This window comes from Hemiscyllium ocellatum, chromosome 23, assembly GCF_020745735.1.
Source record: "Hemiscyllium ocellatum isolate sHemOce1 chromosome 23, sHemOce1.pat.X.cur, whole genome shotgun sequence".
NCBI classification, from domain to species: Eukaryota; Metazoa; Chordata; class Chondrichthyes; order Orectolobiformes; family Hemiscylliidae; genus Hemiscyllium; species Hemiscyllium ocellatum.
Genome location: NC_083423.1, coordinates 54907616 through 54922916, shown reverse-complemented (window position 1 = coordinate 54922916; position 15301 = coordinate 54907616). Strand labels below are relative to the sequence as shown.

The 15301-nt window shown below is 43.6% G+C and overlaps 1 protein-coding gene across 4 annotated transcripts in view; it reads left to right on the top strand.

Annotated features, from left to right (window-relative positions):
* eea1 (early endosome antigen 1) overlaps positions 1-15020 on the top strand; it is a 112738-nt gene extending 97718 nt beyond the window's left edge. For all 4 annotated transcript variants that reach the window (XM_060843024.1, XM_060843023.1, XM_060843022.1 and 1 more), the window contains 5 exons: positions 1415-1600; positions 3113-3351; positions 5274-5394; positions 8392-8490; positions 13214-15020. In XM_060843024.1, the coding sequence (XP_060699007.1) occupies positions 1415-1600; positions 3113-3351; positions 5274-5394; positions 8392-8490; positions 13214-13336 (768 nt within the window). In that variant the 3' untranslated portion in view covers positions 13337-15020. The remainder of the gene's footprint in view (positions 1-1414; positions 1601-3112; positions 3352-5273; positions 5395-8391; positions 8491-13213) is intronic.
* Positions 15021-15301: the final 281 nt, after the last annotated feature.

Genomic DNA, 15301 nt, shown 5'->3' with positions numbered 1-15301 from the left:
CCTGACAGTTTTGTGATCTAGATTCAATATGGTAGGATCATATTTTACAGCAAGTGATATGAACTGTAACCCTCTCTTTTCTGCTCCAGGAGAAATTGAAACACTTTCTCAATCCTGTCTCTTTAATGCTTTAAGTATCTTCGACAGATCACCCTCTTGCTTCTGTACTTGCATGGATACATGCCAATTGCAACTGGTCCTTAATACCAACCCTAATGAACCTGCAGTGTGTCACTTCCCAGACCAAGTTATGATTTGGAGGTGCCAATGTTGTACACCCCTGTCCAGAGTTATTAATCACACAACACCAGGTTATAGGCTAACAAGTTTATTTGCAAGTACTAGCTTTTGGAGCACTGCTCCTTCATCAGGTGGTTGTGAAGTATAAGATTGTAAGACACAGAATTTATAGCTGTTGGACTATCACCTGGTGTTGTGATTTTTAACTGCTCAGACAAGGGTTCTCTGCCCGTGTCGGAACGCAGATGGGATCTGGCTCCCTTGAGCATAACGTCTGTTTGTATTTATTTCTGATTCCTGTTTCTAATCCAGATTGCTGTAAATGAAGGTCAATTTTCATTTACAAATGTGGTATGTTTATGTCAATTTTTGTCAGTTGGTTTTCAATGATTTTGTATTTGGTCTCCTGCATTTTTGCTTTTCTACAGTTCCTAGTTTCCCAACGTTTAGAAATTTAGACTTATCCTTTCTGCAGCTAACACCATCACATTTGCACTCGTTGAACTCCATTTACTACAATTTTGCCAAAATAATCCATCAGTATCTCCATGTAACTGCCTAATGTACTGTGCTCAGCAATGAAAAATGTCTGTCCTCCTTTTCTCTTTCACACCATCTCATACTCCGCCCACCACCACAACCACTGCCACCACCCTTTCTTTCTCGCATCCTTTTATGCATTTGAATCCTCCTCTTTCCCCGACACACAATTTCAAACCTGAGTTCAAAGGCAGCTTTCAATGTTAGACACGTAGGAATTGTTCTCTCAAGTGGCTAACTGCGCTAACCATCTTTCAGTAAAAATGGATGAATGAGTCTCCATGCTGAAATATCCCAAACCCCCACCACCACATTTTGAAATCACCCCCTACATCGACTAGACCTTGGAGCATTTATCTCTCTATTGATTGCAAGTTAAATGAAACAAATGGACACTGCTGGAGATCCTCAGCAGATCTGGAAACATCTGTGGAATATGAAACACAGTCACCATTTCCAGTCTGATATGACTCTTAGAAAGTCAACCTGGACTCCATAGATACTGACAGACCTGCTGGAGTTCTGTCCAGCATTCTCTGTGTTTGGGTTCAGATTTCTAGCACCTTTTTAGTTATTGAATGAGGCTGAAAGGTTTAACCCTTGGGAAAACTGACGATTTTCCTTTGGCTGACAGGAGTTGACGGGGTTGAAAGAGGCCAAGCAGCTGCTGATTCAGCAGAAACTGGAGCTTCAGGCTAACGTGGACAGCATTAAATCAAAGGTGGAGCAGGAGAAGAGTGAGCACCAGCTCACCAAGACCAAACTCAGTGAGGCACAGGCAGAGATGAAGAAAACCTGTGCCGAGTTGGAGGCCAAACTGGTTTGTAGCTGAATAACACCCTGAAGTGTTGGCACCTGAATGTTATTGAATGATTCTCTAGTGTACTGATGAAAGATTTGCCTTTTTTTCCCCAATTGCAAGTGTTCACACTAGTTTAGTATGGGAGGGTCATGAGAGAAGCAGTGCAAGGTACACAGAAGACTGAGAAAGACAAACCATATGAGAGGTTGGAATTATTCAGGTATGAGCAGGATCTGTCAATAAATCAACTGTCTCAGATTTAGCGAATGTCTGCAAAAACATGGGAAGTATGGTTGGTGAACTGCAGACATAGGGGTATGGGGTATGTTGGCAGTGAGAGAGACCCTGGGTCCAATAAAATATCATTTGGGAACTTAAAAATTTTTGAAGCCAGGAATGTTGGGAATGATAATGCTAAGAAGAAAGGAGAGGAGGAGGGTGACAGGAACTGGTCACTATTCAAATACAGCAATTAAACAGAGGATCTATATCCGTTGCTGTATGTATGTATACAGTTCATTTCATTCATTCGTGTTCTCCCCAAAGGCGGGTTCTTGGCTCTCAGTCGGCTGCTGCTTCACTCTAATCCAAAACCCAGGCCATTTTTTGTCAGTGGTATTTTGCCACTCCCTTCCACGCTCAGGGAAACAGCTCAGCTAGAACAGGATTTGAACCTGTGCTGTTTGTGTCATTCTGAGTCCCGCACTTGCTGCGTAGTCAACTGAGCTAATGGACCCCACATATACAATGGCAAGGTCTGTAGTGGACAGATGCAGAAGCAATAGAGCAATAGCAACGGTATTAAGTGCAAAAAACAGAAGGAATCCTTGAAGTGAGACCCTGGAAACTTTCCCTGTTAGGCTGGAAATACCGTGATCAGGAAATGGTGCTGCCTGTAGCTCTGGAGAATGAGAGCCAGTACAGTGAGTGTCACTGGGGGAGCGTTCCGAAACTGATCAATCGTAGAGAGTTAAAGACAGGGCACAATCAAAGGTTAAGGTACTAAATTGGCAGAAGACCAATTTCAGTAAAGGGGGATGTCTGTCCTAGGTAGATTGGAGTGAAAGATTAGCAGGTAAAGCAGCAAATTAATAATGGGAGGCTATTGTAGAAGGGTTAGTCTAGGTCTAGACTGTATACATTCCCATGGGGTAAAAGGCCACAAAACGAGAGCTCCAAGGCTAGCTAAAAATATACGGAGGCTTCTCGATAATAAATACAGGAAATGTTGAAAATATTCAGGCTGCCTCTGTGGAAATAGTTAACATTTCAGGTCGACGACCTTTTGACAGAAAGGACTGAGGTTGTGAAAGGCGTGCATAAATACAACGTATTTCTTTCTCTGTGTTGGGATTAGCCTGTTTACATTGGAATGGAAATAACATGAAAGGTTAATTTTATGATAGACTGAACTTGGACTTAGGGACAAGGACTACATCAGTAGCATGTACTGACGAGATTGAGGAAGGGGGTTGAATGTGGCAGCATTCTGTATCTTGTATGTGGTGAAGTTTGTTTTTTTCCATGCAGCAGGGTGAGCTGAAGGATAAGGAAGGGCAAAAAAAGCAGCACGAAGAGGCCGTGATCAAGCTCAACATGCAGATTACCGCATTGAATGAAAACATGGCCACACTGAAGAAAGAGTGGCAAGGCAGTCAGCGCCGGGTGAGTGAGCTGGAGAAGCAGACCGATGACCTCCGTGGAGAGATTGCAGTGTTGGAAGCCACCGTGCAGCATAACCAGGAGGAGAGGCGGGCTCTCTTGGAAAGGTGTGTGTCTCTGGTTACTCACTGCTACCTCTCTTTCATTTGGCTCGAATTTGAGCTGTGGTTTCCCCCAGTGTTACCAGTCTGTGAATGTTGACCTGATCCACTCAGGAATTTACAGGAGAAGCATTGAATCCTCCTGTCAGTTTAGTGTCAGTCTCCTGAAATAACACCCTGCTGTTCTGAGCACAAAGAGCACTGCTCCTGATCTTGATGTGCTATCAGTTGTGTCTCACTGGGACAGAGTGTTAATGGTTTTATGATCCAGTGCTTAGATGTGATCATGTGATCCAGGCTGACACTCCAGCAGAGCTCCAAGTGAGGCCTGCACTGTTAGAGGGATTGTCTTTTATCTGAGATGTTAAACTGCAGCAGAACTGGAGATGGTCTTCAATCTACGACCTGACCAGAGTACTTTACAAGGTGCCATCTCATTCCACAGATTTGTGATGGCTCACTGATTGATTGATTACTATCAATAGCTGCCATGCTCTGGTTAGAATTCTGATCTTGTGGCTCCACAATCTTTCAACGCCAGCAAGTTCAGGGACTACACATGGACCCCTCTCCCCATGCAGTACAGGGCATTAACGTGCTACCAATGTCAATCCCACTAGAACATTGTTTTGTAAGTTTTGGGGTGCCAAATAATTCCACCGACAGCCTTCTCGAGAGGCATTGCCAGCAGTTTTAATCGATTTGCTTGTATTTTCTAAGTCAAAGCAATTGATGGAAACTGGAGAGCTGCCAATTTTGAACCCTAGGCTATCAGATTCTTTTTCTTTCTGATGGAGTTCCTCAAACCAATTCCTTTGATTTCTACTCCAACCAACATTCCCATCTTTTGAGCTGGAATTCTGACTTAATAACCACTAGTGTGGACCTTCAAGTACACAGTGGTGTTCATCACAACTGACTGTGTTCTCTTTGAGAAAGTAAGGCCTGGTCAGATTGGACTACCTCCCTCCTTTGAAAGCTGTCCTGCCCTCAAAGTTGCAAAAGTTCTTGCCCCAAACAGTCAGTTCCTATTATTTTAGGAAGATGCCGCCACCCTTCCATTTTGCAGAGTTGTCTTTCCCCCAACAATTTGCCTGAACTGCACGTGGAGATTAAAAGCTAAACTAACCCAGTTGTGGACAAGTGAGAGTCTGGGCTTTTTTGAGATTTTCGTGGTGGCTTTGTATGTGTCTCCCTCTTCCAGCCATCACCCTGTCTCATGCTCTCTCTCTCTCTCTCTCTCTTTCTTTCTTCGATCTCTGTTTGACGCTCGCTGTCAATCTTCCATTCTTGTGCTCGCTGTCTTTCAGTCTGTCTCTGTTTCACATGCTGCCTTTCGCTCAATCAGCCCTTCTCTGTCCCATTCTCTCCCCCTCTCAGTCTTCGTTTCTCGCTCTCGCTCTTACTCTCTCTGCCACACTCACCTCGCTGTCCCTCCCTCCAGGCTGAGTCTAATTCATTAACACAGCCTGGACTGAAGCTTGAACAGACCTTGTTGAAATCTAACCCAGAGCCTCAGACCATCCATCGCAGGAGCACTGGCATGTGACATGAGATGGTTCTTCACACACGATTAATTTTTAATCTCTGATCTGTTACTGAGGCAGAAACAGTGCAGTTCCCCACAGGATGATGGAGGAATCTTTACACCTGACGGAGCTGAGCTGTAAAGACAGAGGTTTCTTCCTCCATAAATACCAATATGTAGGTGGGAACATTGCTCCTTGCAGAGAAACTGAAACTCCATATTCAGCAGCACACCACCTTCACTTGTGATTAAAATATATTGATATGTCCTTTTATTTCTGTGTGTGTTTCTTGTGTTGGATTATCTGTAGTTTGTCAAGCTCCTCTTTGTTGGAGCTAGTTAACCCATTGTGTTCCTGAGCCTAGCGTGCTTCTTTAAAACTCTTGCCCTTGTCTGTTAGATGTCTCAAGAGTGAAAGCGAAACGGAAAAGCTGCAGGGGAAGGTGGTGGACCTGAGACGGAAGCTGGATGATACAACGGCTGCCATGCAGGAGTTAGGACGAGAGAATCAAGCTCTGCAGGTAAGCAGATAGATACATGGTCAGCATAGGGCCGGTACTGAGTGACGTGTGTCTATTGGAGTTAATTCTCCTTGCCAGTGACATTGGCCTTGCACAAGGTAGTCTCTTTACCCGGTGTGGCCGCTCATGAAATTCAGCTTTATCTTGGACCCAGAATTAAAAGCTGAGGCTAGTGCTGTAGCTGATCCTGGAATCACTGACGTCAATAAGAGTCTCCCTGGTGGGCAAAGTCACTCTCCACTCTACATCAGAATTCTGATTGTGTTGAATGGATATTGACATCGCAACAGGTGCTAACCCAAAGTCCTGGAGTCCTAACTGAACAGCATTAAATTGAAGTTTTAAAAATAAGTGGCAAAGATTATTGGTAAACCATAGGATTTCCAAGGGTTTAAAAGCCAACAAAAGGTGACCAAAATATAATAGAGAGCAGGTACACAGGGCAAATGAGCAAGTAATATAAAAAATGGACAGTGAGAGTTTTTTAAAATATAAAAAGCAAGAGAGAGACTGAAATCAGCATAATCCCCTTGGAGAACGAGACTGGGGAAGTAATAATGGAAACTGGGAAGTAGTAGAGGCATTATAGAGGACCATAGGTAGCATTCCAAACATATGAAATAACAAGGTGCTAAAGGGATGGGACACAGTAAAGCTAACGATCATGAGAAGAGAAGAACTTCAAAAATGAATGGCCTGCTAAGTCCTGATGGATTACAGCCTAGGATTTTGAAGGAAATAGCTACGTACGTTGGGATGGTTTGGTGCTGAGTTTTCAAGGCAAGTTCCAGAGGATTGGAGAACTGCCAATATAACGCCCTTGTTCAAAAAGAGTGGGAAACCCCGTTTCTTTTTTTTCCCCCGATCAGCCAGTTAGCTTAGAGAAAATGGTAGCTGCTTCTGCAAAGGATCTAATAGCAAAGCATTTCGAAGCACCCGGTATAGTCTAGCAGAGTCAGCATGGCTTCGTGAAGGGGTAAATATGCCTGACAAATTATTACAGTTCTTCGATGGAGGGGGCGGGGGATGTAACAGGCAGGATAGACAAAGGAGAACAAGTAAGTGTCGCATATATGGATTTCCAAAAAAAAAAGTCAATAATGTACCAAGCTTAAGGCTCCTTAATTAGACAAGAGCCCATGGTGTTGGAGATCCATCAGTATGGATAGAGAATTGGCTAACCAAGAATTAAATAAAGGAGGCATTTTCAGAATGACAACCTGTAACTAGTAGGTTGACACAAGGATCAGTGCTGGGGCCACAATTATTTACAGTGTATATGAATGACTTGGATGAGGGAAATAAATCTACTGTAGCCACATTATCGGCTATAAAAGTAGGTGGGCAGAAACCGGGCAGCTGGAATATAATGTTGGATAATGAGGCAAAGTACTTTAGCAAGAAGAATAGAGGAGCTGACTGTTATTTCAATGTTACTGCCTCCATAATCTATTAGCTAACATTTTGATTGAACCTTTGGAATAGAGTCACAGAACTCAGGTTCAATCAGCTGGAATCGAATATGTCAATAAATCTCCAGAAGAAAGCAATCATTTCCCCATTCTAGTGTGTTAGACTAGTCATTTAAAGCATAGAAACGTGGGAGCTGGAGGAGTTATGGCCCTTCAAGCTTGCTCTGCCATTTGTCATGACTATGGTTGACCACCCAACTCCATAGTCTCATCCTGCTTTCTCCCCATAATCTTTGATCCCATTCACCCCAAGTGCTGTATCTAGCCACTTCTTGAATACATTCATCGTTTTGGCATTAACCACTTCCAGTGATAATGAATTCCAAGGCTGACCACTCTTTGCGTGAAGAAATGTCTCCTCATCTCTGTCCTTAATAGTCTACCTCCGACTGTGACCCCTGGTTCTAGATGTGACCACTATCAAGAATATTCTACCCTGTCTAGTCCTGTTAGAATTATTAAAGTCTGAGATTCCCCCCCAATTTGTCTGAACTCCAAAAACAATCCTTGTCAATCTCTCCTCATCCGTCATTCCTGCCATCCCCAGAATCAGCCTGGTTAACCTTTGCTGCACTCCCTTGACAGCAAGAGCACCCTTCCTCAGAAAAGGAGACCAAAGCTGCACACTAAAAAAAACTAGTTACTAATGTGGGAAATACAGCTGTGTACTGACCCACAATAACCTCACACAGCGTAGAAAATTTGTGCGATTTTTGGTTGAGCGATTAACATTGACCAAGTCTGTAGGAAATTAAATACTTCAAATAATGGCATGAATCTTTTACTTCCCATTGACTGGGGAAATGAAGCCTCTGTGTTTACTGTGTCCAGCAAAAGACGTGTAATACTGAGGAAGTGCAACTCTACTGGACTGTCAGCCTAGATTTCCTAGAATAGGGTGAGAAATTGCAACCTTTTGACATTCATAGAGCACTGTTAACATTTCTATCAGCCACTTTAATCAAAACTCCTGGCTATTAATTCAGTCAAACACCAGTAAGATTTGTATGGTGGGAATCAGCTGGGGTGCCGTTGGGTGAGGGAGAAGGGGGGGGGGGGGGTTTGCTTGGAGGTGCCACCTGCAGACTGTGGCACAGTGCCCGGCCTAACTAGTTATTGGTCAGCCAGTGGACAGCAGCATCACTGACCGGTGACCATTCCCAATTGTTTAAGGTCGGGGCCTGAACTAATGTAAACAATTAGATTGCTGAGGGAAATATTAACTGAAAGGTGATAGCTTTGCTGACCAGCGGAATATACAGTCAATTCTAGTATAATGTGGTAGTTCTGTTCTCGTACAACCTGTGTCATAAGAAAATTGCATAGCAGCACCTTTGAAACTAATGAGGCTGGAACCGCTTTATAACTAGCACCCATTTTAGAAACAGTGTTCCCAATTTGTCAATCGTGTCGAAGCAAATTAATGAAATGAGTATTATAGCAGAACGATCTGTACGAAACTTTATGCTATATCAGTCTTTCTGATTCAGAAAGTGAAAGTAATGTTTTCTTTTTGTTTTGCCAGATTAAACACACCCAAGCGTTAAACAGGAAGTGGACTGAAGATACTGATGTGATGAATTGTATGGCCTGTGGAAAGGGATTCTCAGTCACTGTACGGAGGGTAGGTACCCACTGGTTCACACCCTGAAATCCTTTGAGCTACAAGCCCTTTGGCTCTGGGAAATAGGACTTCACATAAAGAGAGCACATTGGGAACAACGTTTTTGCTTTCATAAAATAAATTCAATTTTTTTTTATGGTGAAATTCTGCAATTAAGAAAACAACAAATGCGGGAAGGTCCCCGCAAGTCTGGTCATGTATCCGATCAGAATCGGAACAGACTGTTGTTGACCAGTTTCCTCAAGTGATAAAATTAATATTTTACAACATTCTGGTAGAAGGCTGAATTCTGGCAGTATGTAGCTATTCATCAGAACCTCATTTGTGAGGCATTGTGAAGCATTCCATTTGAGAAATTGTGTTGTAATGTCTTTGCTTCAAATGTACATTAATACTGAAAGACCACGGAGACAGATTAATACACTGTTGCAATCACATTAAACCCTGTTCAGAGGTTGGGATGTGAAATGGCTACACTTCCTGTTGCTGCTTCAGTAGCAACGCTGACAAGGAGCAGATTGGAATTCTCCCATTAAGTTAAAAGGTGTGTGTAAGATAATCCCTCCCTCAGTGTAACAATTCTTTTCATAACATTGAGACTTCAGCCCCTCCCTTATAATGGGCACATTCCAAAATGCAAATGGAAGGATGCTGAGAAGCATTGCATCTATGAAGGGCAAGGGGACTATGGGGTCTTGCCTTGGTCAGGCTTTGTGGTGAAGGTTACGTAACTGCAAAGTCATCCACTAATCCCATCAGCTCATCATTTTCTCTTCACTGTTTTATCACCATGATCAATGGACTCATATTTAATTGCCTACGAGCCCTCATGGGTAGCACCGTTGCCTTGGAGACGCAAGATTCTGCTTTAGGGCTTCAGCACGATGGTCCAGTGGAGTATGGAGGGAGTGCTGCACTATTGGGGCTATCATGTTTATGAGAAGATGTTAAATTGAGGCCTCAGCCTGTTTTGGGTCAATGTGAAATACCCACCATTAGCATGATCTGGAGTCATTCAGTCATAGAGATGTACAGCATGAAAACCTGTCCAACTCTTCCCTGCCAAACAGATATCCTAAATTAATCTAATCCCATTTGCTAGCATTTGGCCCAAATTCCTCTGAACATTTTGTATTCATTTACCCATCTGGATGCCTTTTTAAATGGTGTAGTTATATCAGCCTCCACACTTCCTGTAGCAGCTCATTCCATACATGCACCACCCTCTGCGTGAAAAAGTTGCCCCTTAAATTCCTTTTAAATCTCCCCCCCCCCCCCCCCCCCCCCCACTACCTTAAACCTATGTCCCCTCTAGTTTTAGATTCTTCTACCCCAGGGAAAACACCTTGACTATTCACCCTATCCATGCCCCTTCATGATTTTATAAACTTCTATAAGATCACCCCTCAGTCTCCAACACTCTCTACGGAAAATAGCCCCAGCTATTCAGTCTCTTCCTATAGCTGAAACTCTCTATTCTTGTAAATCTTTGCTGAACCCAGAACCTTCACCCAAACAGGCTGAGGCCTCAATTTAACACCACCTCAGACAAATGAGGCCTCCAGTAGTGCAGCACTCCCTCTGTACTCCACTGGACCATCATGCCGAAACCCTAAAATGGAATCTTTCATCTCCAAGGCAACGGTGCTATCCATGGGGGGTCATAGGCAGTTAAATATGAGTCAATAAATCATGGTGATAAAACAGTGAAGAGAAGTTTCACAACATCCTTCCTATAGCAGGGAGACTAGAATTGAACGCAGTATTCCAAAGGTGGCCTAACTAATGAGGAGTAGGGGTTTTCTGTTTGTGTCTCTCCATCATCTCACCAGCAACTTATCAGCTCACTCTCGTGTTACTGTTTGTGGGAACCTGTTCTGCCACATGTCATTTAGCATAAGTTGGGAGCATAGGCTGTCAGGGAAGGATGTCGTTGAAATGTGGAACTTTTTCAAGGAACAGATACGACGTGTCCTTGATATGTATGTACCTGTCAGGCAGGAAAGAGATGGTCGTGTGAGGGAACCTTGGTTGACGAGGGAGGTTGAATGTCTTGTAAGGAGGAAGAAGGAGGCTTACATAAGGTTGAGGAAACAAGGTTCAGACAGAGCGTTGGAGGGAGCTGAAGAAAGGGATTAGGAGAGCTAAGAGAGGGCATGAGAAATCTTTGGCGGGGAGGATCAAGGATAACCCCAAGGCCTTTTATGCGTATGTAAGAAACATGAGAATGATGAGAACGAGGGTAGGTCCGATCAAGGACAGTAGTGGGAGACTGTATTGAGTCGGAGGAGATAGGAGAGGTCTTGAATGAGTACTTTTCTTCAGTATTTACAAATGAGAGGGACCGTATTGTTGAAGAGGAGAGTGTGAAACGGACTGGTAAGCTAGAGCAGATACTTGTTAGGAAGGAAGATGTGTTGGGCATTTTGAAAAACTTGGGGATAGACAAGTCCCCCGGGCCTGACGGGATAGATCTTAGGATTATGTGGGAAGCAAGAGAGGAAATTGCAGAGCCGTTGGCAATGATCTTTTCGTCGTCACTGTCAACGGGGGTGGTACCAGGGGACTGGAGAGTGACAAATGTTGTGCCCTTGTTCAAAAAAAGGGAATAGGGATAACCCCGGGAATTACAGGCCAGTTAATCTTACTTCAGTGGTAGGCAAAGTAATGGAAAGGGTACTGAGGGACAGGATTTATGAGTATCTGGAAAGACACTGCTTGATTAGGGACAGGCAGCACGGATTTGTGAAGGGTAGGTCTTGCCTTACAAGTCTTATTGAATTCTTTGAGGAGGTGACCAAGCATGTGGATGAGGGTAGAGCAGTGGATGTAGTGTACATGGATTTTAGTAAGGCATTTGATAAGGTTCCCCATAGTAGGCTTGTGCGGAAAGTCAGGAGGCATGGGATAGAGGGACATTTGGATAGAGAACTGGCTAACCGGTCGAAGTCAGAGAGTGGTGGTAGATGGTAAATATTCAGCCTGGAGCCCAGTTACAAGTGGAGTTCCGCAGGGATCAGTTCTGGGTCCTCTGCTGTTTGTAATTTTTATTAATGACTTAGAAGAGGAAGTCGAAGGGTGGGTCAGTAAATTTGCAAACGATACGAAGATTGGTGGAGTTGTGGACAGTGAGGAGGGCTGTTGTCAGCTGCAAAGGGATTTAGATATGATGCAGAGCTGGGCTGAGGAGTGGCAGATGGAGTTCAACCCTGTCAGTTGTGAGGTTGTCCATTTTGGAAGGACAAATAAGAATGCGGAATACAGGGTTAACGGTAGGGTTCTTAGTCAGGTGGAGGAACAGAGGGATCTTGGGGTCGATGTTCATAGCTCTTTGTAAGTTGCCATTCGGGTGGATAGAGCTTGTAAGAAGGCCTATGGTGTTTTAGAGTTCATTAGCAGAGGGATTGACTTCAAGAGTCGTGAGGTGATGTTGCAGCTGTACAGGACCTTGGTAAGGCTACATTTGGAGTACTATGTGCAGTTCTGGTCGCCTCACTTTAGGAAAGATGTGGAAGCTTTGGAGAGGGTGCAGAGGAAATTTACCAGGCTGTTGCCTGGAATGGAGAATAGGTCGTACGAGGATAGGTTGAGAGTTCTCGGCCTTTTCTCATTGGAATGGCGAAGGATGAGGGTGACTTGATAGAGGTTTATAAGATGATCAGGGGAATAGATAGAGTAGACAGTCAGAGACTTTTTCCCCGGGTACAACAGTGTGTTACAAGGGGGCATAAATTTAAGGTGAAGGTGGAAGGTATAGGGGGGATGTCAGGGGTAGGTTCTTTACCCAGAGAGTGATGGGGGCATGGAATGCGCTGCCTGTGGGAGTGGTAGAGTCAGAATCATTGGTGACCTTTGAGCGGCAATTGGATAGGTACATGGATAGGTGCTTAAGCTAGGACAAATGTTCGGCACAACATCGTGGGCCGAAGGGCCTGTTCTGTGCTGTATTGTTCTATGTTCTATATGTCTGATAGTACAACAGTGGCTGCAGTTAAAGAAAAGTGCCACTGTGACTGAGAAACACGTTACGATGTCTGGTGATTGTAAAAAGTGGTATAGAAAAGGCTTACCTTTTTATTTGTCTTCCATAATGATTTTGCTGAAATGTAAGCACATTGTCAGTATGCCGCAAACTCAGGCAAACCTTTGTATTATTTGCAAATTTATAGATCTTTCCCTGAAGTCCTACGACCAGATTACTAATAAAACCTGCAAAGAGCAATAGTCCTAGTGCCACCAGTTTCTACCTCGATCTTAACGGATCTCTGTCCAGATTTATAACTTGCCCCTAATATCAGAGATTTCTTCCCTTTGTAAACCACTGAGACTTGAATACTAAACATGTAATTGTCATTTACTCAGCAAGTTGTGAGAAGATTTGTAGCTCGGGTTGAGGTTCTGGATGTAGGTTTGCTCACTGAGCTGCAAGGTTCATTTCCAGACATTTTATCACCCTACTGGGTCGCATCTTCAGTGGGCCTCTGTTCGCAGTTCATGATTCCTGCTTTCTGTTTATATATTTGGGTTTCTTTGGGTTGATGTCATTTCCTGTTCCTTTTCTCAGGGGATGGTAGATGCAGTTTAACTTGATGTGTTTGTTGAGAGAGTTCCGGTTGGAATGCCATGCTTCTAGGAAATCTTATGCGTGTCTCTGTTTGACTTGTCCTAGGATGGGTGTATTATTTACTCCCAGGTTAACATTCCAATTGTTGTCCTTTTGCAGCATCACTGTCGAAACTGTGGAAACATCTTCTGTGCCGACTGTTCTGCAAGGAATGCCTTAACCCCATCCTCAAAGAAGCCTGTCCGAGTCTGTGACACATGTTTCGAAGAATTACAGGGATGAGTTTGCCTTTGCCTGGGGCTGGAAAAGTATCACTATTCCTCTTGTATTCATGCACTCACTTTGTGTTTTCTAAGACTGTGTGTTGAAAGTGTAATAACTGCTGACCGCTGTAATTAGTTGCTGTCAGTGAGAGCCTATCGATGTGTGTTCTGCAGCTCATTCCCAATCTTCGCAACTGCCGGGGCTCCCTAATTCAGCCCCAGGCTAGAGAAAGGCAAGTTTCTGCGATTGATGGGTTTGGGTAACAGCTGTTTGAGAGGAGTCTCTGTCAGTTAATGATTCTGCCTAGTTTTACCCAGAATTCAGTGGGTATTCCACCCTTTCCGCCAAATCCAACTCTCTTATCATTCACTGGACTGAAGAGACTATCAGACTTTAACCGTAACGTGTTGGGAGTCTTCATCCCTTGAGTTAGATCGGAGATGCAACCATCTCTCACTGAGATGGGGAACCTGGCAAAGTCTTAAGTGAAGCATCAAATTCCTTTGAAAACTGAGCATCCTGAGAAACCTCCAACTTCACTTCCCAGGAGGAGGAGTGAGATTTAAGTGATAATCTCCAGCCAGTTCCATCGCCATCTCCCATTACATTTAAGCTGGTTACTTGCTTTCTTGAAAGTGTTGATGTCAGATGTCCTCCTCTTTTCATCATCCGCTTTCTCCCTCCCTTATTCTGTCAATAGTTTGGCAATGTTGGTGATCAGAGTGAAGGCTGGATCTGTACTGCATGTACTGAACTCATCCCTGGAAACTATCCAGAGTGACTGCAGCTGTCTTTTACACTTCAGCCTTGTAATAACCAACTGGCAGGAGCTGCCCTTTGGTATCTCCCCGTTCCCCATCTCTGCTTCCTCCAGGCCTGTCCTGTTTTGTCCAAGTCTCTGCACTTCACTGTGTTAGTGACAGTTGGAATCCAGTATAGTGTTTTCTGTGGTGTGTCCATCAGCCTCTTGCTTTACAGTCTGAAACCCAGCAAGGAGTTGAGAGCCTAATACTTTCCCTAAGCTTGTCTCTTCTCCTTACTGTCACTTTACTGAGAGCTGAGCGAGAGGGAATGAGACATGGTGCAACTCAGGCCAAATGCTGCCTGCTTTATGTTTTCCCATCCAGATGCATTCACTAATCAATCCAATTGTTTCTTTTATTAACTTGCTTAACTGCTCCCCAGATGGGGGCTGTTTCCCTTGGACCTGATCCATATACGTGGCCAAATTTAAACCCCCATATCGAGTTCACAGGACCCTTTCACAGAGAGAGTACAGGTGACATTGTCATGTGTGAGTTAGTTGTACATGGTCTCTGTGCCACACACAGCTTCACTTTGCTGCTTCCTTCCTTATGAAACACTTCTGCTAGCAGTGGGCTTGAGCTTAAAAGGTGTTTTTTTGGTCAACCCCGTAATGAACTGACATTCTCTGTTCTGATAATGTCTGCATCTACACAAAACATCAGTGACAGAAACTAGCTGCTTTCATGCTTTTTTGTTGAAATAAAATCGTGTGTATAATAGAGAATTATGTACAAAAATGGTATTAACTTCCATATTATCATGTGAACCTATGTATAAATATTAAGCAGTTTAATTCTGGCTATTGAATGAAGATTGTAACCTGTTTATAGCAAAAAAAAAGTTAATTTGATGAATGATGCAACCTCCACAATTAAATTTGTTTAGTAAAAGAGAATTCCTAGCCATGTCTTTTTTGAAAAGTTGTAAAATACTGTCTGAAAGATGTGTTGATAAAAACATTTCACTGTTTATTGTTGTGGTCTAGGGGTCTGTTCAAGACAGTAATTACAAGTCAGCAGAAATGTCCCTTCATATACAGCTGAACGACACACTGTGATCGCAGGGTTTATATTCGTCTCGAGAGCAAACGTCTATTCGGAGAGTGGAAGAGAAGGAAGGATGGTATCGTCGGTTCATTGGGCATAGCAGGAGTCTCTAGTATTATTGTAGTCAAAC